Here is a 27331-nt window from a genome sequence, read left to right on the forward strand (position 1 = left end):
GAAGTCGACATAGTACTGGTGCAGTGGCAGTGCTGCTCCCACCTGGAGGTGTGAGGCACTCCAAGGCCCAGTCTGTGGACGCTTTCGTGCGCCCTCTCATCCTCCCGAGCCAGGCGCACCAGCATCTCGCTGTGGTCCACCCCGTAGTTGGCGATTATTTTATTTAGGGCCCCCCGATGTCGAAGCTTGCTCGGAACATTAGCAACCTCGAATCCGATGTCAGGATAAAGGGCATCTGACAGCATCAGACTGATGTTGGCCTTTTCTTCTGAGAGGCCAGCTCTGCGGGGCCTCTCAGCCACCGGCTCCGAATTCTCCCGAACGATGAGGACCTGGCTACTACCAGTTGCATGTTTGTCCTTCTCAGAACGTTGTTCCTCCTCCCGGGCAATGGAGGATTTTGTCGTCGAATGCATATAATCCTTGTTTTTGGAGCTAGTGAGGCTCCTCGGACATCTAAAAACAACCACCAAGTAGTTAACGCCTTGACCCGAAAGAGATTGGGTCAAAACGAGAGCCCCTAAGACAACTACTCGGGGAAGAAGAAAGGGAGAAAATGTAATCTAGTGGTTCTGGGATGTCCTCGGAGCCAAGTACTTGGAACCAGAGGTACCACCGGAAAAGATGAACACCACCAAAATCTGGAAATTTTCCAGATTCCGGCCAAGGACGCAGAGTAAAGAAAGATGTCCCAAAATACTACAGATTGGTTAAATGGGCCAGTTAGGCCATTTATGGTCATAAATAAGGCAAAGACGACCTCAGAATGGTGTAAAAATAGTTTCTAAGCATGCATCCTAAACTCAAATACCCATGAAAACAGGAAGCCATAGTTAGAGGGTACTTACTCGAAATAACACGTCAGATTGTGTTGTAGTGAGTGCAAACTTTGAAGAACAATCGACCGTTCACCCGAAAGTATGCAGCCTCACGACAATCGTCTAGAATGGTAGAAGAAGATGGAAGGAAAGTAATGCCGGAGAAGGGTTTTGGATAGATTGAAGAGTTTGAAGGCACAAAAATTTGAAATGAACTAAAGTAACGTTGGGGAGTCTGATCCTCGATCTTTTATAGATCTAGTGCTTAGAGATGAAGTAAATTAACCCTAATCATTGGATCACCTAGGACTTGGATACTTGGAACGGTGCGGATTGTGACCATTGGCATTGGAAAAGAAAGCTCTATAGTGAAAACTGAAAGGGCGCCTAGGGTACAAAAAAGATGTTTCGAGCTGTGGAATTGACGTTGCATTAATTGCACAGATAGATGGGCCCAATAATGGGGTTAAGGCACGTGGCACGAAACCTCGTGGTGACATCAGCAGAATTTCAAGCGTTTCCTCCCGAGAACCTTTTTAAGCCCTCATCAGTTTTAAGTCTCCACTGTCCAAGGACAAGTAGAGACTTGGGGGGCAAATGTTGTCTGTGTTTCCACCCAACGACTCATGCCTCTTTTCCATGAGATGATACCCAAAAAGATATGTCCTCGGGTGATCGATCCAACAGTTGGAAGTCATCCTCCTCGGGTAGAAGGAAGGCGTCGACCTCTTTCTTGGGCCATGTCCCGAGAGACATGATTGTCTTCGTAAGGTTACCTCCCGAGGATACTTGATAGTCTACGTCTTTTCCTTGCCCACAGCTATGTTCCAAGCCGAGGACCTAGTCCTCGGAATCTTAGGATAAGCCAGATGGTAGCCAATGCAGACTAGCTACCTCAGAGGAAAACTTGACAACCTTTTTGGGCGATTTGCCTACAACGTTACTGATGGTACGACTTGACAACTCGCACTCCCACTACGCTGCCTGACACGGAAATACGTACAACATGCCATGACAGTACTAGGGGCATGTTCCCCATAAAGTGATTATCTTACTGCAGTGGGCCCCGCAAATCTCGCTTGGGCCGTGATCTCTATTCAATGCGACCCAATGCATTGAAAGGTATTAATCCCCTATTTATGTGAAGAATATGTATTAAAGATTGATGATTAACATTAATGGCCCCAGCCTCTATAAATAAGGCTGGGAATCTCATTGTTAATGGTTCAGATTTTTGGTTGAGAAAAATACTTGTACTTGGAGCAATCTAAACGCTGCCTGAGAAGATACTGTAGAAGCTTGCAACCACAAGCTTACAATCTCCCTAATACAAAAGACTCGTGAACTAGGTTCTTTTATAATCTGAACCACATAAAAACATGTGTTCATATAGCTATTTCTTTAACTTCTTTTATAAATATTGATTACGAAAAAAAGCAGTCAACATCTATATATATATATTTATATATATAGTCCTATTGAAATGTGGCTAATGGGAGTAGCTAAGGGACACAACACCAAGCCGATTTTGTAAATTTCTCCGCCGGTGATCTTTGTTATTGTATATACAATTTATTTAATGGCCACTTGTAATTGTTTATATAAGAACGTGAGGAAGACGTACTGTGGATTAATATTTGACTTAAGTCGTTAACTGAATTTTATATTTTTAATGGACAACTTCATGGCTGATCTATAAAAAAAACAAATAATACAATAAAACAGACCATATGCAATCAAACAATTAGAACATATATAATGTGGGAAATTAATGGTCTTTTAAGTCCAACTTGGATGGCTTTTCTTTCTTTCTTTCTTTTTTTTTTTTTTTGAGAAAGAGGATCTTCATTAAAAGGCTAAAAAGCTAAAGCAATACAAGAAATAAAGCTCGCCAATGCACACATGAATTGCCAGGCATCAAACCATTAGCTAGCTTTGTTCAATTTAAATATATATATATATTTATATATATATATATATCCACCAAACCATTGGCTTGTTCGTATATGATGTTGGAAATTAATGGTCTTTTAAGTCCAACTTAAAGTTTTACTTGAAAAAAAAAATCCAATCTAAATATATAAGAGCTCATCTTCAACTATTATTTTATAAATACATAGTAAGCAAAAAGTCATCTTACGCTGGGATTATGAACAATTTTTTTAATTGATTCTTTAGAGATTACTTGTATGTTTTAAATTTTAATCATTATGATCCATGAAAATTGAGTACAAACACTGGTTAAATTAAGGAAACGCAAATTTAGATCGTTTGGCCCAATAAAAGTTTGAAAAACGTTATATTATTAGTAATATTATGTCCATCGATCAAAAAGAACACAAAAAAAAAAACAAAAAAAAAAATCTTTGTGGTAACATTTTTGGATGTGTTTCATAAAATTTTTATTTTTGAATTTTTTAAACACAAAAATAAAAATATTATTTTTATTTTTGTTTCTTTATTTTTTAAAATAAAAATATGTTTGGTAATTTATTTTGTTTTATGTTTTTAAAAATAAAAAATAATAAATGTGTTTGATAATTTTTATTTTTATTCTTTGTTTAACAAAACAAAATGAGATGTTGATTTGAAGAAAAAAAACACGAAAAAAAATTGAAAACGGTTTAAAAAAATTTGAAAGTTGAAAAATTCTATTTTCAAATTTAATAAATTTTAATTAAAATTTTTAAAAATAATAAATAAATAAAAAATTAACAGATACAATTTTATGTTTGATTGTTAAATTTTTAATTAATTAAATAAAAAATTATTTTTTTAAGTGTTAAGAAATAGCACCATTATTTTTCACTTTTGCTAAAAGATTTATGAGTTTCTTAATTACCTTAGTGAAAAGTTTGAGATCACTACCATCAAGGATCGGCGGCCAGCCAGAGAAATTACATTTCTCAGCTTGTATTATATTCATTGTTTTCCGTTTTTAATTTATCATTGTTTAAAAGGGAACTAGCCATGCAATAGGCACTAATATGTTATTTAAAATTGAAGGAATCGTACTACCATATATTAGAGCAGTAGAAAACAAAAATAAAGATAATAAGAACTAGAGTACTGGCATTTTGTATTTTTTCTAATATTACTTATTAAATTAAAATATGTAGAAGCTCTTATTAAATTATACTAATTACATAATGATACCTTATATAGATTTAGTGTAGATAACACAATTGATGCCCCTTAAAATTTCTTTAGGAACAAAATAAGTATAATACTAAAAGTATCTCCACTATAAAAGTGATGTATAATTATTTTTGAGAAAATTACAGATTACACCATAGAAAGAAAAAAAATTTGAAATCTACGGTTCCATAATTTTACACGGTATTTTAAATCAAATTTATGGCAATCATGGCTTATTATTTTAAAGCTATTTTAAAACAAATTTATATTAAAATACTCATAGAAGTTTCTGGTATCTATTTTGTCTTTATTTCTTTTTTTACCTTTCTGAAGTTTTTCTCCTTTTATTTTTCTCTCTTTATATATATATATATTTGAATTTCTTTTCTATCTCAACTCCTCATCTTCCATTTTTACTTTATAGAGTCTTCATCAGAAAATCTAAACCTAAGTATTTGAGTTTCTAGAGTTCTTTGAGTAAACATTTTCCATTGTCTAAAGGAAAATCTATTTTGAAGGATTCATCATATTCTTCCCTTCCTTATGCGAATGATGGTGATGTTGCTGGTTCAGATGAGTTAAGGGAGGTCGACATGCATGAGAGTGCTAAGTTTAAGGGGAAGAAGTTGAAGAGAAAATCTGCTCCATTGTCTAAGAGCAAAGATTGTGCAAAGAAACTAATGATTGGAGGCTCCAGTCGAGTAAAGTGCAAGGCTAACAATTTTTTTTTTTTTTAAGAATGTTAGTTCACTCACTAAATCTAATGTATTTTTTGTTGTTTTATTTATTTTTTCATGTTATCAGTTTTGAATATGTTAATATGTGTTATGTTTATGTAACGATATGTTACAGGGTTGCTAATGTTGTTGCCGATGTTGTAAATATGTGTTTGTTTTATGTAAATATATGTTACATGTCCTAAGTTGGTAGTTTATGGTTTTGCAGAATATAGGTTCTATCTGCTTGAAATATGCTTTCAATTTTGTTAATGTTCTTATCTGAGTTATGTACATTATGATTGTATACAATTTAGGTTCAATATGTTTTTAGAGATTTTTACATGTTTTATTGCTCTTTTAATAGCTGTTACAATTTTTTTTTAATTTAAGTTGCAAGATAATGGTTTTGTTCTATACATACTAGGTTATATTTGTTTAGATGTTGTTAACTTGTGTTATGTTTTTGTAAAGATATGTTACATGGTTGTTAATGTCCTGGTCTGATTTTAAACTACTTATATATCAATAAATATTTACAATAAAATAGAGAAATTATGAGAAAGATGATTATAATAGTGTAACATTTTTTTTTATAAAAAGATTTTATGTTTTACAATTGATACCATGTTAAGATTTGTCTATGATTCTGTGTTGATCTGTGACAAAATATATGATTTTGATAGATTGTTTTCGTGAGTTTCGAAAGTTCTAAACTAATTATCTACTTTAGATGCAAGATATACCAAGAACAAAATAGAAGAATAAGGTAACTTACCACAAAATAGATGTTTTAATTTTGTCGTGAAGTTGTTTTTGTAGACACATCATTTTTGGAAATTTCGCAGTAGGTTGCAGTAGAAAAATTCAGATTTTGCCCAGACTTCACGAATTTGTAAGCTCTTGAATTAGTTTTTTATTTTTTATGGTTTTTCGAATGCTTTTGCAAATTTTTGTAACAAGGACGAAGACAACATGTTACAGGAATGGGTGGGGTTATAATAGGTTAGGTTTGTGGGTTAGGGGTTACCGTATACATGATATTGGGTTTTGGGCTTGTGGGCTTGTGGGCTTCAGGTTTACCGTATATTTGTAAGGAAATTGAAATACCGTAAATTTTAAATTTTTTTTGTTATTTAACGTATATCATTATTTTTTAGCTTATTTTCATCAAATTAAACTTCAATGGTGATCTAAAATATGTGTTAAATTTGATATATACTAAAAATTGTGCTAAATTTGGCACAAAATATAGCATGTGCCAAATTTGAGTCACAATAAATATTATATTTTTTAATTACTTCTTTACCACTCATTAATACAAATTATTAAATTTTAATTTTTAGTTTATCATTTAATAAAAAAAATAATTATTTTTGTATATTTTCAATAAACATTTATACTTATATTAATTTGGTAGTCAAATATATCATTCACACAACAAAACCCTCGTGTCCTACACCACGTTTTCTTATATTTTGTCTATTTATGCACATGCTTTGTAATACAAAGTAAACAGCACAATAACTTAATATAATTCAACCAATAATATGACCGTGCATACTAACAAATGTAAATATTAGCGTGATATGTCTTTTTAATATAGCACTTCACTCTTAAATCAAAATAATCAAAATGGTTGAGGACTACACCTCCTCCTATTGTAATGAACCTTTTTTTTTAAATAAAATAAAATAATAGTGCCAAAAGATCACATTTATAATTCGATTATTTTGAAAGGACAACATCTAATCAATTATTTATAAATAATATATTTTTTGCTACTTGACAAGAATTATGAGGCTCCATCTAAAAATTAATTGGTGATTAGTGGAGTTACAATGTTCTTATTAATGGTTCAATATTCTTATACTTATTCCATATGAGACACAATAGTCTAATATCATCCCTCAAGATTGTGACGATTTTTCGCTCACCAATCTTGAATCACCTGATCACAAGTGGCCCATTTTTTTTTGGGAAATTTACAAAAATACATTAACATTTAAAAAAATATATGAAAAATACGGTAGATTACAAAAATACGGAATTTTTATGAAAAACACGGAGTGTCAAAAGCATAAATACAGAGTAACAGTGAAATACAATTTTTTTTGTTAATAGCCGTTACAAATTCGTAAACATGTGTTACAGATACGTAAACCAGTTACATAAGAATATTTTTGTAAACAACATTTACTAATATATAACTAAGTTTTACATATTTGTAAACAAGTTTTACATTTTTGTAGACAATATTTACAAAATAATTCGTTGCTATTTTTTTTTTTTTTTTGTAACAATGGTTTACATAATTAATTTTATAACTAAAAATTTTTATATTTGTGACTAATATTTTTAAAAGTAAGTTGTGAATTTAGTTAACATATAACATACAAAAATATATAAAACTAAGTTAAAATGTTAAATTGCATTAAACAAGTAACATATATATATTTTGTTTTAAATTGTAACTAACATTTACGAAAATATTTTATAGTTAAGAAATCATAACCAAAATATACATAAAAATATTATACTTTTCCATATTGTTACAATATTGTACCAAAAAATTACAAGAACCTTCATATTTATGCTATATAACTTAAAAATATAAATTTAAGATATTCATTATTTCTAAAAACACTTTATTAAATATATATATATATAATGGTGAAATACAATATTTTTTTAAACAAGTTTTACATTTTTATAACAACAGTTTACAAAACTAATTTCACAACCAAAAGATTTATTTTTGTACCTATCATTTACATAAATATTTATAAATTGATTTAACATGATTGTTACAAAGATTTATAAATTTAAGTTTAATTTTAATTAATTCGATATTAACTTGTATAAATATTTATTTATTTTGAGTAATTGTATAAATATTTATTTTAATATTAGTAAATATATTCATTTTAAATAAAAATAAATCAATCTACTTTATTGAAGGTAGTATTATTATATTATTTGGTACACTTGAATTCTCATTAAGAATGGAGACAAAAAAGCAACAAAAAAAAAATTAAAAAGAGATCAGTGAGAGAGAATAATTTTTATATATATTATCTCTTATAGTCAAAGCGTATGGATATAAGTACATAATTATAATTTAGTTTGAAATTATGCATCAACCACACAGAGAAAAGAAGGGTCAACATATATACGGTTGGGAGAACCGTATTTTTGTAATTACAGTGGGACATGTAATTTTTCTTTTTTTTTTTCAGCTCGCTCATTTTTTTTGGATCTCAAGTGTCTTTTTGTACTATGCGGATCTCTTGCGGCTTGACTCACTCTTTTGGATCGGTGTGGATCGAATGCCTGCTAGGGAATTGACTCTTGATACCATGACAAGAATCATGAGGCTCCATCTAAAAACCAATTGGTGATTAGTGGAGTTACACATGTTCTTAACAATGGTTCAATATTCTTACACTTATTCCATGTGGGACACAATAGTCTAATATTACTCTTATTTTCTACTTATTATTGTATCTTTTCACACCATAATTATACATATATTGATGCATTATATTTTTAAATGAGAAATGTTAAATATATTTTATTGTCATTTCTTAAATCAATGAATGACATATAGATTCCACTAATTCTCTTAATGACATGTAGATTCCACTAATTCTCTTTTGTTATCTCTTAAATCAATAAATGACATGTAGATTCCACTAATGATTTAGAAAATAGTAAAATATAAAAAATTAAATAATATTTATATGCCATGCATGAATGAAGAAGAGTGTAAAAGAGAGTACAATAAAGAGTTTCCGTAGCACTTTTCATTTTTATATAGGTTAGACGCGGTATTGTATATATTAACTTATTTGCAGAAATAATTATTAACTTATTATGTATTTTTTACTTAGCCATCTCCAACCATGCTTTTAAAACCCATTTTCCTTCATTTTAAAATATATATAAAAAAATATCTCTAGTGATCTTCAACTCTATTTTTAAAATAAACAAATATGTTATAATTTGTCTTCAATAATAAAGACACTATTATTTATTTAAAGACAAAATTAAAATTTTAAAATGCCCTTTATAATTTTCTATAAATAAGTATATAACCTCTTATATAATATTATATGTTTCAATTATATATTTTTGTAATATAATTATAATTTTTAATTTATATTTTACTAATAATTTAAATAATAAGATATACAACACAAAAAGTAAAAATACAAATTAATAATATTATCAAATTTTAAAATACTAAATGAAATCAACAACAATTAAAAAATAAAAATTTTAAATTTATAATATTTTGTATTTTTTATTAATCGAGTTCCTATCGAGTACCATTGAGAAGTAAATGTAATACCTATAATCGAGCCACTATCGAGCTCACATCTTAACCGTCTTCTACACAGTATCAAGCCCCTATCGAGCTGTTATCGAACAAAATTGTTGCAGAAAATTCAAAAAAACGCAAATCGCGAAATCTCGTACAAACCCAAAAAAACATACCAATATAGGCTTAAAACTATTCAAAATAGCAAAAAAAAAAAAAGTAAACAAACAATACCCAACAAAAAAAAAAGAACAATCTTCTTATCTATGGTTTTTCTCACCCAAAATCCCTCAAAATGGATGTTGTCTTTGATATTGAGATCTTTACAGAGACAATGAAGATGTCTAACAATGATTTCAGCAAGATATTTGACACTCACCATAGGTTTTGGTGAGGGTTTGGTGAGAGAGAAAGAGAGAGTTTTTGTATTTTTGATATAATGAGATGAATATTTTGGGTAGATAGAAAAATGCTTAGCACCAAAATAAAAATAGATAATGATAGTATTATTTTTTTTTAATAGTAGAGACTATAAAGTGTAAATATTGAAATTTACTTTTGCAAATAACATGCAATTTTTATTAAAATATGTCACACGTGTACATCTGATGAATTAAAAACATACAACACAAGACATGAAGCTATGCTCACACACCACACCACACATACTAGACAGACACGCAACCTATTTTTTTTTTAAATTTTCTTGTTCATTTTTTGAATAGACAACTGACACACAGCACTACATTCCAATTACAATCCAGATGGCCACCAATTCTAACTACAAATAATAATTAAAAAGGCATACATACAGCCTTGTTCTTCCCCAAACTTCCTTCCGCAGTGGGGGTGACTGATCCATTGGCTTCCTTAATAACTAACGCTCCACTGTATTTCGCAACACCTTTGGTGCCAGAAATTCCTGCACTCTCTTTCTCCAACTTAGCTTCTTCCTCAGCCTCCTCCTTGGCCTTCTCAAGAGCTTCAACCAAATTCTTCAAACACTTGTCTGCGTCTTCGTCTTCAGAATATGCAATCAAATTCTCAGTTACATCAGCAGGAGTCATATCAGTTTCACCCAACAAACGCTCAATCGTCGGAAACAAATCATCATGTGATTCAACATCCAAGTAGATCTTTGCAAGCAACTTAAATGCTTCAAAACCACAGTAAGAGAGCTCTATGTGCTTGTCCATTCTTCCTTTCCGAATGAGAGCTGGATCAAGTTTGTCAAAATAATTAGTACTGAACACAAAAATTCTCTCATCCCCACATGCAGACGAAAGCCCATCAGTGAAGTTCAAAAGTCCAGAGAGAGTGACCTTACTACTCTCATTTTCTGAATTGAACGTTTCAGGAACAGAGTCTGCACTCTGTTCTCCATCTTCTTTTTTCTTCTTTCGTTGACCAGTGAGATGATGCGAACAGTCGATATCTTCAACCACAATGATGGACTTACTCGAAATGGCCGTCAACAGCTTCTTCAGCTCGTTGTTATTACTAACAGCCGTGAGCTCCAAATCATAGATGTAAAAAAAATTTTTTGGCTAAACTTTAATTTAGACAAAATATTTTAATTGTTTAAAGAAAAATCAGTAGCAAATCTCCTTGTTGATATTCGGTTTTATTAGCAATATTCTCAGCTGATTTTGTAATGTGAAAAGATCTCTTAATGTAAATATATTTGTTACCTTATTTATCTCAAATAATCAATTTTTGGTAAAAATATATTGTGCAAATATCTTGAGATTATTTTCAGGGATTATATAGGATTATGGTTATCCTGGAAATAAAGAATGAGTCGAAAATGAACTTGGTCAAGAAAAATGACCATGTTCGTTCTGCCAGATCAAACAGATCACGTTGCTCACTCATCAGTTTCCTTTTCTGTCAACACAGAATCCATCTGGCTGGCTGTTTTCCTAAATCAAAGGAATTCGCAAATTGATTTCAAAGATTCCAGAAAATCATGGCCTTGGACGTTTTCCCTTCCTATAAATACCTTGCCAAGGCCTTTGGATTTTTCATCTCTTCCATTTTGAATATTTGTAATCGTTATGCTATTTTGAAGAGTGTGTTTATTTGTAGAGATTAAGTTTGTTCACCTTAATCTTTGTGAGAGTGCTGAGTGTACTTGTGATATCTATCTAGTCCATTGTAAACAGATAGTGTCTATTGTGAACGTGTTCATAAGGATCTTCGGGAGAGGATTCGATCTAAGTCTCACCTCGGGAGGAAGTGAGCACTCGCTGTTCTTTGAAGGGAGTTCAAGAGAATCAGCGTTTCATCAAACCAGATTCGTAGAGAAGAGTACAACAAGATTGCGGCAATAGTTTAAGAGGGAGTCTTACATTGTTTAAGTCAATGCTTTTGTACACTTTGTTTCTTTACTAATTGGTTTATTCTCTGGGCGTGGCCCCAAGGAGTAGGATATCCGAAAGGGTTTCTGAACCTTGTAAAAATTCGCTGTGTTCTCTAATTTTTGGCACTGTTTAATTTTTTGTGTTCAGTTCTGTCGTGACAAGTTCGGATTCTGTCTCGACATAATCACTTTCTGTGTAAACATCTAATTACCATTCCGCATTTTAATTAATACATTGTTTAATTAATCTGGTAATTATTAAAAACGGAATTTCAATTGGTATCAGAGAGGGTCACTAAATTCTTAGTGCGATCTTGTATTTTTCCGTTTGTTTTGTGCTTTGTGAAATGTCTTTCTTTGCAGAAGGTGGATCTATAACTCATCCTCCTTTGTTGAATGATTCCAACTATCCTTATTGGAAGGTCAGGATGAGAGCCTTTATTAAATCACAAGAAGAAAAGCCATGGAGATCAATCTTAACAGGTTGGACACCCCCGTCTGAATCTGATGATATCACAAAGGTAAAATCTGAAATTAACTGGACTGATGCTGAAGATAAATTATCCAGTTATAACAACAAAGCTTTGCATGCTATCTTTAATGGGGTTGGTGAAGGTTACATAAAATTAATATCTTCGTGTGAATCTGCCAAAGAGGCTTGGGAAATCCTTCAAACTCAATTTGAAGGAACTGCTGATGTAAAACGTTCTAGGCTTGTTATGTTAACTACTAGATTTGAAAATTTTCGAATGATAGAGACTGAGTCTCTCACAGAATTCTATGAAAAATTGTCTGATATAGCTAATGAATATTTTTCTTTGGGAGAAAAATTGGAAAATAATGTGTTAGTTCGAAAAATTGTTAGAGTGCTTCCTGACAGGTTTCAAACAAAGCTCACAGCAATTGAAGAAGCCAAAGATCTCGACACAATGAAAGTAGAGGAATTGATGGGTTCATTGCGAACGTTTGAACTCAATCAATAAATTCGCCAAAAGGAAAATCCAAGTGCTCCCAAAGAAAAATCAGTTGCTCTCAAATCTTCAAAAATAAAAGATTCTGAAGAAAATGATGGTGAAGACGAAATGGCTTTGTTGACCAAAAATTTTCAAAAATACATGAAAAAGATTGGTAACAAAAAATCCTCGTTCAAATCTTCCAAAGGTAATCAATTTTCTAGACCTTTTGACAATAACAATAAAAGAGGCGTGCAATGCAGGGAATGTGAAGGATTTGGTCACATTCAATCTGAATGTGCTAACACACTGAAGAAAAACAAAAAGGTAATGGCAGCTACTTGGAGTGATCAGGACTCTGAAAGTAGTGATGAGGAAGATAACGTGAATCTTGCCTTAACCTCTGTTGTTTCTGCATTAACACTGAATTTGCAGGATAATAAAAGGGTTGTTTGTCTAAACAATGCTGTTCAGGAAGATAATTCTGATTGTGAATCTAGTGAGTCTGATCTAGACGAGGATTCTCTGAAAGAATCATACAAAGATATGTATGATCAATGGTTAAGGGTTTGTTCTGATAATCGCTTAATGGCAAGCAATAATAAATTCTTACAGGAAAAGAATGATGATCTTGTAAACACTGTGAAGAATCTTGAAGAAAATATTATTGCAAAAGATTGTGAAATTAAGCGATTGGCAAATGAAATTAATCACATGATTAAAGGTGTTAAAATGCTCAATCCAAATTCCAGGATTTTGGATGATGTTATTGATGCAGGCCAAAAAGCTGGTAATTTTTCTGGATTGGGATCTGATGGTTTTAAATCAAAAGGAAAAACCATTTTTGTGAAATATGGAATTCATTCTGTTGCATCCACTAACCTTTCTGCAGGTACATCTCACACAGTTGATTTGACAAAAAGCAAATCTGTTTCTACATCTGTTAAACAGATCAATCGGTTCATTCCAATATGTCATTTCTGTGGAGTGAAATGACACATCCGGCCCAGATGTTTTACTATGATGAATGTTTTCAAAAACAATTATTTAAATCATTATAGTAAAACAAAACATGTTGTGAGAAAACCTTCAAAATATGTTTGGGTTGAAAAAGCAAGAAAAACTTGTCTTGCTGCTTTTACTTGTCATAAATCTCGTGCTTCTAATTCTTGGTATTTTGATAGTGGATGCTCTAGACATATGACAGGTGATGCAAATATACTCACCAATTTCAAATCTTTGAAATGTGGTGGAGTAACATTTGGTGATGGTATGTCAGGTAATATTCTTGGAAAAGGTACTCTGAGTCTTGATGGTTTACCAAAATTGAAAAATGTTTTACTTGTTGAAGGACTTAAGGCTAATTTAATTAGTATAAGTCAGATTTGTGATCAAGGCTTCACAGTAAATTTTTCTCGTGATGATTGCAATGTTGTTGATCAAAATGGCGTGAGTATATTGAAAGGATATAGATCCATTGATAATTGCTATACTCTTTCGCCATCTCTCACATGTCACTCGGCCATAAGTAATACCACTGATTTATGGCACGAGAAACTGGGTCATATAAATTTCAAAAATTTGAAAAAAATTGCAAGTGCAGGATTAGTTCGTGGTTTACCCAAGTTGGGTAGAGAATCTGCAGGTAAGTGTGAACCATGTCAGTTGGGGAAACAATTAAAAAACTCCCACACAACTGTCACGGGAATCAATACTTCAAAAGTTCTTGAACTTTTGCACATGGATCTTATGGGTCCCATTCAAGTTGAAAGTATCAATGGAAAAAGGTATATCTTTGTGTGTGTTGATGATTTTTCTCGTTTTACTTGGGTTGACTTCTTAAGGGAAAAATCAGACACGTTTGATGCCTTCAAAAATCTGTGCATTAAATTGAGAGTTGAAAAAGATTGCAATATAGGCAAGATTGTGAGAATTAGAAGTGATCATGGTAAAGAATTTGAGAATACTGTTTATGATGATTTTTGTAAATCTCTAGGAATCTCTCATGAGTTCTCATCTCCCAAGACTCCAGAACAAAATGGGGTTGTTGAGAGAAAAAATAGAACCTTGCAGGAGATGGCTAGAGTAATGCTAAACAGTAAAAAACTCTCCAAACGATTGTGGGCAGAAGCAATATTCACTGCTTGCTACACAATCAATCAAGTTTTTCTTAGGCCAGGCACTTTCAAAACTCCCTACGAAATTCGGAAAGGTAAAAAGCCCAAAGTAAGTTATTTTCATGTTTTTGGATGCATATGCTATATCCTCAGAGATCGTGAGAATATTGGAAAATTTGATTCAAAAAGTGATATAGGAGTGTTTCTTGGATATTCTATGAATAGTAGAGCTTATCGTGTCTTTAACATGAGAACTCAAGCTGTAATGGAATCATCCAACGTTGTTTTTTATGATTTAAAAGATTTTTCTGAATATTCCAATGAATAAGAAATTGATAGGTTTATTGCAGAAAGCTCTCAGACAGAATCTCCCACGGTGAAAAAAGATGATGTTGTGCCCTCTCATACCGAATCTGTTACAACAGAAGCTGAATCTGTTCTAACATCGTCCGATCGATCAACAAAGGAAAGGCCAGAAATCATCACAGATTCAATACAGAGAGAACCCTCTGCCAGAATAAAAAAGAATCATCCTTCAGATCTCATTCTTGGTGATATTGAAGAAAGCATGGTAACAAGAAAAAGGTATGTGAATTTGGTTCAATTCGTTTGCTTTACATCCAGCTTTGAACCAAAAAATGTGAAAGAAGCCCTGAATGATGAGTCATGGATAAAAGCAATGCAAGAAGAATTGGAACAATTCACAAGAAATGAGGTATGGACTCTTGTTCCTAGACCAAATCATACAAATGTTATTGGCACAAAATGGATTTTCAAAAACAAAACTGATGAATTTGGTACAATAATAAGAAATAAAGCTAGGTTAGTTGCTCAGGGGTATACTCAAATTGAAGGAGTTGATTTTGATGAAACTTTTGTCCCTGTCGCAAGACTTGAGTCAATAAGATTGCTATTGGCTGTTGCCTGTGTTGTTGGATTCAAACTTTTTCAAATGGATGTTAAATCTGCTTTTTTAAATGGAAATTTGAATGAGGAAGCATTTGTTGAACAACCAAAAGGATTTGAAGATCCACATAATCCTAATCACGTTTTTCAACTTAAAAAAGCTCTCTATGGTCTGAAACAGGCTCCTAGAGCTTGGTATGAAAGATTGACTCAATTCCTTGTTTCAAATGGGTATAAAAGAGGAGGAGTTGATAAAACTCTTTTCATCAAAAATGTTGATTCTCATATTGTCATTGCTCAAATCTATATTGATGATATTGTTTTTGGCTCTACTTCTAACACTTTAGTGCAGGAATTTGTCAAACAAATGACGAATGAGTTTGAAATGAGTATGGTAGGTGAGTTAACCTATTTTCTAGGTTTGCAAGTCAAACAGTCAGAAGATGGAACTTTCATCTCTCAAAGTAAGTATGCAAAAAATCTGGTCAAGAAATTTGGGATGGAATCTGCCAAACACGCCAAAACACCAATGGGAACCACAGTCAAATTAACAAAGGATGAAAATGGTGTTAAGGTTGATCTAACCTTGTACAGAAGCATGATTGGAAGTCTTCTGTATCTCACAGCCAGTCGTCCTGATATAAGCTACAGTGTGGGGGTATGTGCTCGATATCAAGGAGATCCTATGGAATCACATGTGACAGTTGTAAAGCGGATCATCCGTTATGTAAATGGCACTCAGGAATATGGAATTTGGTACTCAAAGGAAACAAACTCTAATCTTGTTTGCTTTAGTGATGCTGATTGGGCAGGCAATGCAGATGACCGAAAAAGTACAAGTGGGGGATGCTTTTATCTAGGAAACAATCTGGTTTCTTGGCATAGCAAGAAACAAAATTCAATCTCACTGTCTACTGCTAAGGCCGAGTACATTGCTGCAGGAATCTGCTGTACGCAATTATTATGGATGAAACAAATGATGACAGATTATGGGTTTGATCTTAAAACTTTGACTATTTTTTGTGATAACACTAGTGCTATTAATATCTCAAAAAATCCTGTCCAACACTCTCGCACTAAACACATTGACATTCGTCATCATTTTATTAGGGAACTTGTTGAAAATAAAACTTTGATCTTAGAATATATTGAGACTGACAAACAGATTGCAGATATTTTTACAAAAGCCCTTGATACAATTAGGTTTGATTCCCTCAGGAAGTCCTTGGGGGTTTGTCCCAATTAATTTGTTTTGTGCTGTACCTTATCCCTGTATTTGTAAAAGTTGCGTGATGTCTCTTTGTCCTTGCTCTTCGAAAAAGTTCCAATCATTATGACAAAATATATTTTTACTTCAGGTTAGAAATTATAGTTAATATCATTCATGCTATTTTTCTTCAAAATAAAATTCAAAAACAAATAGTCCCTCCAATTAATATTTCTTCAAGTCAATCTGTGTTTTTTTGTGTGTGAGCTTTTGTTCCTCGAAAAGTATTTCAAAGCTCCATCTTAGAATAGAGCTACCTACACTGTTGTGTAAATTGCTTAAACTTTGAGTAAGTTGGAACTATGTAACTAACAATTATGTAGAAGATACTCTACCATTGTTAAAATCAAGCCTTCAGTGTAGTGTGAAAGCGTCTAATTTGGTTACTCATTGAGAAAAAGGCTAACCATTGCCACATAGGGCAATGTCCCTGAAAAAGGCTAAAAATTGCCATACAGGGCAATGATCTCTGCTTTCACAATCACACACAAATGCTTGAGATATACTGTTGGGCAACATGTGTAAGTCTCATACACACTGATTGATCTGAGTGAAATATTTTTTGTGATTGGAATAAATGTTTTGTGATATTTTATTTTGAAAAATAAAAGCATGATTTATATTAAATATATTTTCTAAACCTTATAGTAAAGATGTGTTTTGATATAATGATTGTTTCTTTTTCCACATGCAAGGGCACGAAGACATTGGGCACTAATCAAAATGGGATATTTTCATTTTTTTTGGTACATTCGGTTTGACTTCTTAAAATATTTAAAATATATATATATAAATAAATAGATAAATAAATAATATTTCTTTTTGAGGGAAATCAAATCTGCGTGTGTCAAAAAGGGTAAGTTGTATCTTAATTATTTTTGTCCTTATCTTTTTTTTTTTTAGAACAAAAGTTTCCATTTTTGGCTTGTTTCCTAATTTGTGTCGTGCACTATTGTTGGTAGTTATTATTGAGATATTTGGTGGTACTTTCCTAAAAGTGTTTATCCTTTTTAATTGTCAAATAATGGAATTAAAGATCAAATCCATATCTTTTTCTGTCTTTATATTCGGATTTCCTTGGGCCCATTTCTTCAACCGTCTCCTTTCTTCTCCTTTTGGATCTGTGTATTTTCCTTGGCATTTTTTCTCTCATTCTCGTGCAACAATGATGAGAACCAGAGGCAGTGGGTCTCGGTCTGTCAAGTCAGCGGCTGGTTCGTTGAGTGCATCTCCATCCCTCACTAAGAAGAAAGCTCGGAAGAGTACCTTGTCTCATCCCATCCACATTGATGATTCCATCACCACGAGCAAAGCCGTGGTCATTCCGGACCTTGAAGCCCCCAAAGTTCTGACTGAACCTCCTTCTTCGGCGGCTCCGCTCGCCTCTGTCCCAGGGTCTTCCAAAAGAGGCCGAGCTTCTCCATCAGAGGATGTCTCTGATCATGGTCGTGATTCTGCCAAAGCCCATTCTGATTCCTCAGAGTCACCTGACGTGCTTGCACCCAAGAAGAAAAGCAAGGGTTGGTTCCAGGTCTCTTCTTCTCAAAAATCTCCTCGTTCCAAAGGGACTGATCCTTCTGATTCTACGCCGAAGGCTTCATCTCCTGTTGGTACCACTCCTCGTTCCAAGTTTAGGTCAAAGGTAAAGAAAATTCCTCCACCTTGTTCTTCTTCTGAAACTGACCCTTCTTCAGATTGTGTACCCTCTGACGAAGATCCCCTTGAAGACGACCCCTCTCTTGAGGAAAATGTTGACTCAGAAGATGAATCTGACCCATCAGAGGACCCCCCTGTTTCACCAAAGGGCAAGAAACCAATGAAAATTCCTGAGATTCGCACCAAGTCTCCTTTGGGTCCCAAAGTCTCTCCAGGTTCTTCCTTTAAGGCTCATTCTCTGAATTTTTGTTTCAATGACAATGAGAAAAATATGAAGCATTATGTGCATCGTGATTTTATTTGTGAGAAACTTTTTTCATTCGCGGCCCATAGAGTGTTTGGGGTCATCAAAAATATTGAGGATCGAGGGTGGTTAGGTTCTTTAACCAGGCTGGATGGTTTTGTTCCTAGAGTTGTCCAAGAATTCTATGCCAATCTCAATGATGATCTGTTTGATAGGAAGTCTTTTATGTTTGGACAAGTTTATGTCCGAGGGAATTGGTATTTGTTCAATGCTGCTGAAATTACCAAGGTTCTTAATTTGCCTCTTTCTGTTGATAATGTTGCTGTTGAGTTTAACAAAGATAAGGTGCTTTTGGAGTTGGTCGGACAAAATATGGTGTGGGAACCTCACTCAGTCCTCAAAGTAACAAATCTTACTCATTACTATGCTGTGCTTCACAAATTTGCCACCTCCAACTGGATTCCCACTACTCATACCTCCACCATTACCTTTGACACGGCCTTCTTTCTGTACAAAGTTGGAACTGGTCTCGGTGTTGATCTTGCCTCTCTCATTTTTGACTAGATCACTGCCTTAGGGAATGCCAAAAAGAAAGGTCAATATTTGGTGTTTCCCCATTTGATTTACAAGTTGCTTGATTCTCAAAAGCCTCTTCGCTTGGAATATGAGATCTTGACTCCTCCTAGTGCCGGAGCAGACTACAAACTCAAAAAGAAACCATCATCTGTTAAAGCAACTAAAGGGATTGCTCTCAAGGCTGGCGATGCTGATTCTGTTGCTGCTGAACTCGCTGGTGTCAAGGCCACCCTGGAATCTGTTCAAACAGAAGTGATCAGCCTCAAGAGTTGTCTCTCAACCATGATGTCTCACTTTGCAGCCGGTCCTTCCCACTGAGTCCATTTAGTTTTATTTTGCTTTTTTCTTTGTTTTAATAAATTGTAAAAGAACGCTTTCTTAGTGTCTTTTTGTTTTTGGGTTACTCCTTTGGCTTCTTGCTAGACAACAAGGAGGAGTAATTGTGGTTTATTTTGATCAGTTTATACTGTTTTTAAGTTACATTTGAATTTCTTTTCGCAGGGGGAGTCATGCTATTATTTTTTTGATCTTTGTTACATTTGTGATAATTTTCGCAGGGGGAGCATTCCATTGCTATTTGCTATAACTTGTCTTGTCTTGCAGGATTCTTTTTTTCAAAATAAACTCTTAAAATAGTCTTTTCCATCAAGTTGCCAAAGGGGGAGATTGTAAAATCCTTTTTTGGCTAAACTTTAATTTAGACAAAATATTTTAATTGTTTAAAGAAAAATCAGTAGCAAATCTCCTTGTTGATATTCGGTTTTATTAGCAATATTCTCAACTGATTTTGTAATGTGAAAAGATCTCTGAATGTAAATATATTTGTTACCTTATTTATCTCAAATAATCAATTTTTGGTAAAAATATATTGTGCAAATATCTTGAGATTATTTTCAGGGATTATATAGGATTATGGTTATCCTGGAAATAAAGAAGGAGTCGAAAATGAACTTGGTCAAGAAAAATGACCATGTTCGTTTTGCCAGATCAAACGGATCACGTTGCTGACTCATCAGTTTCCTTTTCTGTCAACACAGAATCCATCTGGCTGGCTGTTTTCCTAAATCAAAGGAATTCGCAAATTGATTTCAAAGATTCTAGAAAATCATGGCCTTGGATGTTTTCCCTTCCTATAAATACCTTGCCAAGGCCTTTGGATTTTTCATCTCTTCCATTTTGAATATTTGTAATCGTTATGCTATTTTGAAGAGTGTGTTTATTTGTAGAGATTAAGTTTGTTCACCTTAATCTTTGTGAGAGTGATGAGTGTACTTGTGATATCTATCTAGTCCATTGTAAACAGATAGTGTCTATTGTGAACGTGTTTATAAGGATCTTCGGGAGAGGATTCGATCTAAGTCTCACCTCGGGAGGAAGTGAGCACTCGCTGTTCTTTGAAGGGAGTTCAAGAGAATCAACGTTTCATCGAACCAGATTCGTAGAGAAGAGTACAACAAGATTGCGGCAATAGTTTAAGAGGGAGTCTTACATTGTTTAAGTCAATGCTTTTGTACACTTTGTTTCTTTACTAATTGGTTTATTCTCTGGGCGTGGCCCCAAGGAGTAGGATATCCGAAAGGGTTTCTGAACCTTGTAAAAATTCGCTGTGTTCTCTAATTTTTGCACTGTTTAATTTTTTGTGTTCAGTTCTGTCGTGACAAGTTCGGATTCTGTCCTGACAGAATCACTTTCTGTGTAAACATCTAATTACCATTCCGCATTTTAATTAATACATTGTTTAATTAATCTGGTAATTATTAAAAACGGAATTTCAATAGACATCATAATCTAGATATTTAGCCATGGCAGCAATCAAGGTTGACTTTCCAGTCCCAGGAGGGCCATAAAGAAGATACCCTCGTTTCCAAGGCTTACCAATTTTTTTATAGTACCGCCACTACAACAAAATAGATGTTTTATGACTTTAATTGGGAGACATTGGAAGTCTACAATGTCTCCCACTTAGTGAGACGTTGTTGCTAGGGTCATTGTAGGTATATATCCCACGTCTCCCGTTGGGAGACGTGCCTCACTTCCCACGTCTCCCACTGGGAGAGGTGGAAAGTCAAACGTTGACTTTCCACCTCTCCCATTGGGAGACGTGGGAAGTGACTCACCTCTCCCAATGGGAGACGTGGGAAGTCCCTAGGAGACATCCCACATCTCCCAATGGGAGAGGTGGAAAGTCAAATGTTGACTTTCCACCTCTCCCATTGGGAGACGTGGGAAGTCTCCCACCTCTCCCATTGTGAGACATTGAAAGTCTCCCACCTTTCCTAATGGGAGACATTGAAAGTCTCCCACATTTAAAAAAAAAAATTAAATAAATTTATAATTAATATTATTAATTTAAATTGAATAATTAATATTAATTAATTTAATATTATTAAATTAATTTAATAATTAATTAATTATTATATTAATTATTAATTAATATTATTAATTTAATAATTAATTAAATTGAAATAATATTAATTTAAATTTAAATTATTTTAATCTAAATTTAAATTAATTTAATAATCAATTAAATTGGAAGAAAAAAATATATTTGTTAGATATATACAAGAAATACAATATTTGTTAGAAATATTCAAAATGAACAAATATTGCATTGTGTATGAAGAAAGAGTTAAAAAATTAAAAAAAAAAACCTATCAACGAGGTCGGTAACTTTGGATTATCGGCAACATATATGTCGCCCATTCTTGTCGCAACTCATCAATTTGTGCCTCTGTATATGATGTGCTTGTTAGCTGCAAGAAATATAAAGTAAAATATATTAATTAATTATTTGATTACATTTATAGTTTCAAAAATAATTTGTAAATTTTAATTAATAATACCGTTCTCAAGTAATGCCCAGGACTCGCATGCTCAATCAAATCCTTCAACATCCTCATTAAGTAGTATCCACATGCCACATTGTCCGGTTGGTGTGGAAACTAATTATTTAAAAATATGAGTAATTTATTATTAAATTGAAACTTTTTAAAAAATGCATACATATTATTCTACTTAATTATTATAAATGTTCAAAAATTTCTGCTAAAGTTACTTACCTGAGGTTGCTTAATGCGTAGAGTATCAGGGATCTCGACATCAGGAAGATTCATAGAGAAAAAAAGATTGAAAGCGCTGACGATCACTGATACAATCTCCTCACGGTTATTTAGCTCTGAATTCACCAGATCACAACAATAAACATGATATGCATATGGTGCCAAAATAAGCAACATCCAATGTTCACTGTATAAGAAAAACAAAAAAATTATAGCTCAAATGTTAAACAAAGAAATTATTGATATGGGTCGGAAAAATGACAAGTTTTTAAACTTACCCATGGTTCCAAGGGACAAGCATAACTTGTTCTTTTGATTTTACGTCATTGCAACGTCTGAACAGATTCTGAACACGATCGTCGAATGAACTCCCTTGAGTGGCGACGATATTAGGATTGACAAATAAAAACTTATTTTGGCGACCTTGTTGTACCACATATCTGTAAATGAACCTAATACAAAAATATGAAAAATTGTTATATGAATGAATAAATTAAATTAGAAAATTAAATGAACAAACTTATTTGTCAGATATATACCTCATGTAGCTGACGAGTACTGCTTGTCCAATCTTCTCCTTTCGAGCAAACTGAAGTATGTCATCCTTAAATATATAACAGTGAGACATATCCTGATCAAAAACTTCAGACTCTATGCCTAGATTGACATACTCGCCATCATCCCAATGAGATACGATATTCTGTAATCGTTCCAATGGAGTTTGGGCCAATTGTGTTGGAGGAGTTTGTTGTCGTCTTCTTTCTCGAGGTTGTTGTGTTGATGGAGCTCTTGGTCGTTGTGATCTGGTCCTACTTGTAGAGGGAGTCTGTATACAATTATATCAACAATTAAAAAAATTACAAACAAATATAGAATTGTAAAGATAATTATGTAAAAACATGGCATCACCTCATGAGTTACATCTTCAGATATAATGACAAAATCCTTAGGCCACGCTATTGGCGTCCCAATGGCCTGAGCAACTATGTACATGTCCAAATCAGGATATGCAAAAGGGAGAGGACAGGTTGGCTTAAGAACACTCGTAATCATAACTTGGAAGTTGTTGCCTGCCTCTCTTTCAATGAGTGTACCTGATGCAACAATGTTTGAAACCGAACCAATTGCTAATTGGCATGCTCGGCCCTGCATAAGAAACATATTATATACAAATAATCATGTTGAAGCAGTAAAGAAATTTATTTGGTTTCAGAATATTCAAGAAAGTTTAATTACCTCTTGCAAAAGCGGTTGTAGTGCAACAATGTGGTGTTCTGCTTGAGGCACTACTGGGTCCGGAGTATAGTAGGACGCCTGCGCTGGTGGCACTGGTGGGTCGGGCACATAGTATGATGATGGCGCTGGTGGGACTCCAACGTTAGATCCTGACCCGCTCTGTTGGTCCAATAATTTTCTCAAGAGCTCATCTTGTTGTTGAAGGCGCTCTTCTAGGCGTTGTGCTTGTTGACGATGCTCTTCTTCTTGTTTTCGAAATCTTTCTTCAAATTCCTTTCTGATGTCGTCATTCGAAGAAGAGGCTTTTGATTTATTTTTCGTTGAGGTAGGTGTTGGAGTATTCCTATATACTGAGCGGGACACACCGTGTCCTCCAGCCCTAACACGTCCTCGAGGCTCAGGAGTGCCCAACGCCCTCGTCAGCACATCATCAGGGCCATCAGGTGCCCATTTACCCTCAGCTTGGAGTTGCCGGTAATGATCCTGTGAAACAATATTCACAGAAAGTTATATATATAAGCTAATAATTTGACATATCAACATTATTAAATATGAGCACTTACAATATTTTTTGAATCTCAGAGGCCTCTCCAATTAGCTCTCCTTTTGCATTCCGACGACCCATGCTCCATAAATCTGCCCTATCAAGTTCAGTCAGACTTTTCCCACTTTGTTCCATTAACATCTCTTCAATACGCACATAGCCTCCTCTAGAGAGGTTGTGATTGTATTTATTCAGTGCTCGATAATTTTGCATCTCCTCACTCCTTTTGGTCTACTTGGCAGAGTTGGAGCAATCGGAGCTATCTCCCCATGGTAATACCAAATTGTGTAACTCTTGTCGATCCCATTGAAATATAAGTGTTCTTTAATCTTTTTAAGATCCATCTTTTTAACATTTCCACACTTAAGACATGGACAATAAGTAAAATTTGGGTCTTTCACATTTTCCGAACAAAACCTTAAGAACAAATCGACCCCGTTCCTAAATTTCGTAGATAACCTATTCGCTGACATCCACTGTTTATCCATATATTCTCCTATGTCTATGGAAAAGAAAAGAAACAACACTAAATAAGCACGTGATATATAAAACTAATTTTTTATTATCCTAGATAAAATCGGGCAGCATTTCCCCTATAATAGTGACTTAACCATCTGCATGTGAATATCAAAACAAACAATTCAAACAACATACAATAAGTTTCTTCCTTATAGAAAGTCTATATAAAACTAATTGTTTATTATCCTAGATAAAATCGGGCAGCATTTCCCCTATAATAGTGACCTAACCATCTGCATGTGAATAGCAAAACAAACAATTCAAACAACACACAATAAGTTTATTCCTTATAGCTCCGCAGCACACAGTAAAATTTATCAGAACCTACTTCACTAATACACACAAGTTCTCAACCTTCCGTTATCACCGCAGCACACAATTTTAATCTCAGAACCTACTTCACTATGGATGAATATTTAAGATATTCAAACTCCTCTAACATTTGTTTAATAATATTAAAAGTAGAAGTAAGAGAATATATATGTACCTCTTGCAATCTTTAATCCAAAAGCTAGCAAAGTTACTTCACTTAGTAATCAAATTCGCTATTAAATCCACAAACCAATAAAATTAAATTAATAAATAATAAATAAAACATCACTAAATATCTAGCAATATATAACGTATTATTGTAATTTTAGAAACTTAATTACCTCAAATGTGTGATTGATATTGGAATTTTGATGCAAAATACTCTCTAAAATCTCACCACAAAAATCACAACCTATGAAATTAAATTAATTAATATGTTAAACATTACTAAACAAATATCACTAAATATCTAATAATAGTAAATGATATTGGTAAACAAATAAAAAAAATCCCAATGTGCCGCTAATTATAACCTCAACAAAAAATCAATATAAAATTTCATAACCTAAAAACTTAATAATAAACAAAAACATAAAAATTTTAATATATTTCTATTTTATAAATTATTTAATAAATTTATTTTAACATAACTATATATATATAACAAAATAGTTACAATTTAAAAAAAAATTCAAATATACAAAAATATATCTAAATTTCGAAATAAAAATTGATAAAAATTTAAAAAAATCATGAACATATATACTCTAATGAAATATATACAATGTGATAGGTTAAATTAAAAAAAAAAACTAAAAAATCATAAATCCCTAAAAACTTCCATTGAAAAACCACAAAAACATACAATGTATATAAAAAAATGCATAAAAATGTAAAACTAACACAAAATCATGTATATTACTCATCCTAATGCAAAACCTATGATTTATTTACAAAATAATTAACTAAAAATCAATAAAATAAAATAAAACATACCTTTAGAACCCTAAAAAAACGCAGCCCCCAATTCCTCATCTGGTTTGCATCTCTCGGGTTGGTGATGATATGTGAGGAAGACAAAGGCTTTTGGTCATATATATGAGAGCACATCCAACGTCTCCCAACGGGAGACGTTGGATGTACCCATAAATCACTACCAGCCTATTTCCAACGTCTTTCACTATTTTTAATGTCTTCCAATTGTAACCATTAATATGCACTTTCAATGTCTTACACCATTAGCCATTTAAAATCCCTTCTAATTTTTAATGTCTTACACCAATGGTGTAAGACATTATAGGGAGTCATTGAAAGTAGAATTTGTTGTAGTGCGCTTTCCGTTTCTGAACTTAAGGAGGTCTTTTATAATCTCTTTCTTCTTCTCAGGGTCCAAAGCAAGTGTATCAAAACTTGCCGGATGCTCGAAGTCGACACTGGTCCACCCTCGACCAAACTGGGAAGAGCTATTGGTGTAAAGTTTTCGCTTCCGATTCTTCAGAGCTATTTCTTTTCCCTCCTTCATGACGTGATCGATATAAAAGGTGGTGATGAGTTGATAGTGGCGTTTATGGAAAGAGAGTGTGTAGTGCCTTTTCTCGTTGGAGTTGGAATAAGTCCCCCTGTACATAGCGAAACACACCATAACCAATTAATCAATATGATTTTCAAACACGAACATAAAAACATAATGTAGAGAAAGGACTGGGCAAAAAACAAGAAAATAGATAGCACAAACTATACTTGGAAATACTTTCGGAAAAGCAATCATCCACAGAGTAAATAAAACTTACTAAGTATCATACGAAAGTGTACGGCAGAACAATAAACAATAAACATAAAGAGAAATCTTAGAAGACAGTATGTCCATCTCAATATTTTATTAAGGCTAACTTTTCAAGTTGGATCAATTAGATTTCGACTCACAAACACAACACATGATTTAAAAGTGATCGAGTACTGTACCTGGATGAGGCTACAGAGACTGTTTTGTCAGAATTCCACTTGACTTTAACGCCTTGGAATTCGTCATGGACTTCGGCGATGTCGTCTAGTCCTAGAAACATAGTCCTGCTATCTTTAACATCAACAGCCTTGAGTTTTCGAGCTAGCCTGCCAACGGAGTTGACACTAACATAGTTTTGGATATTTTCATAGTATTGGCTTCGGGTGAAAGTGTCAGTACTACTGTACTCGTGGAAAGCAATTGTAACACAGGGAGAGATGAAGATCGTGATTTTGTTGATAAATAACATGGTTACGTAAGACTGAAGTTCATGGAGAAAGAATCGTGAAAATGGAGCCCAAACTAAGACCAAAAATGTGCTCGCTGCGGTAAGCATTTCTAGGGTGGTAAGAACCATTTTTTTTTTTTTTTGTATGGAAAAGTTACAGATATCTAGCATGCAAGAAAACGGAGGCAATGGGATACTTAGCAAAACATAAAATTCACTATTTATAGAGAAAAATGCATTTGCTTTCGTGATGTGGCTAAACATACAAGATGATATAAATTGACTCATTTTTTGCTTTGATTTTCTTTTTGAAAAAAACATTGCTACAAGGCACCCATGTGACACAACATTCA

General features: G+C 33.4%; 1 protein-coding gene and 1 long non-coding RNA gene across 2 annotated transcripts; both read right to left on the reverse strand.

Annotated features, from left to right (window-relative positions):
- Positions 1 to 9547: 9547 nt before the first annotated feature.
- Positions 9548 to 27280, reverse strand: LOC133816124 (AAA-ATPase ASD, mitochondrial-like). The gene is made up of 4 exons (XM_062248785.1): positions 26710 to 27280; positions 26082 to 26366; positions 20858 to 20972; positions 9548 to 10543 (listed from the first exon to the last, which is right to left on the reverse strand). Exons 1-4 carry the CDS (start codon positions 27264 to 27266, stop codon positions 9791 to 9793), a joined length of 1710 nt encoding a protein of 569 aa, XP_062104769.1. The 5' UTR covers positions 27267 to 27280; the 3' UTR covers positions 9548 to 9790.
- LOC133816125 (uncharacterized) lies at positions 23164 to 24099 on the reverse strand. The gene is made up of 3 exons (XR_009885027.1): positions 23936 to 24099; positions 23373 to 23855; positions 23164 to 23282 (listed from the first exon to the last, which is right to left on the reverse strand). It is a non-coding gene; the product is annotated as an uncharacterized LOC133816125 (long non-coding RNA).
- Positions 27281 to 27331: the final 51 nt, after the last annotated feature.

Source organism: Humulus lupulus, chromosome 2 (genome assembly GCF_963169125.1).
Source record: "Humulus lupulus chromosome 2, drHumLupu1.1, whole genome shotgun sequence".
NCBI lineage: Eukaryota > Viridiplantae > Streptophyta > Magnoliopsida > Rosales > Cannabaceae > Humulus > Humulus lupulus.

Coding starts and splice junctions, on each gene's coding strand:
- LOC133816124 (XM_062248785.1), bottom strand. CDS start 27,266: ATGAGTCAATTTATATCATCTTGTATGTTTAGCCACATCACGAAAGCA. Junction 26,367..26,709: donor GTCTCTGTAGCCTCATCCAG/GTACAGTACTCG, acceptor CGCTATGTACAG/GGGGACTTATTCCAACTCCA. Junction 20,973..26,081: donor CTTAAGTTCAGAAACGGAAA/GCGCACTACAAC, acceptor TTTGTTGTAGTG/GCGGTACTATAAAAAAATTG.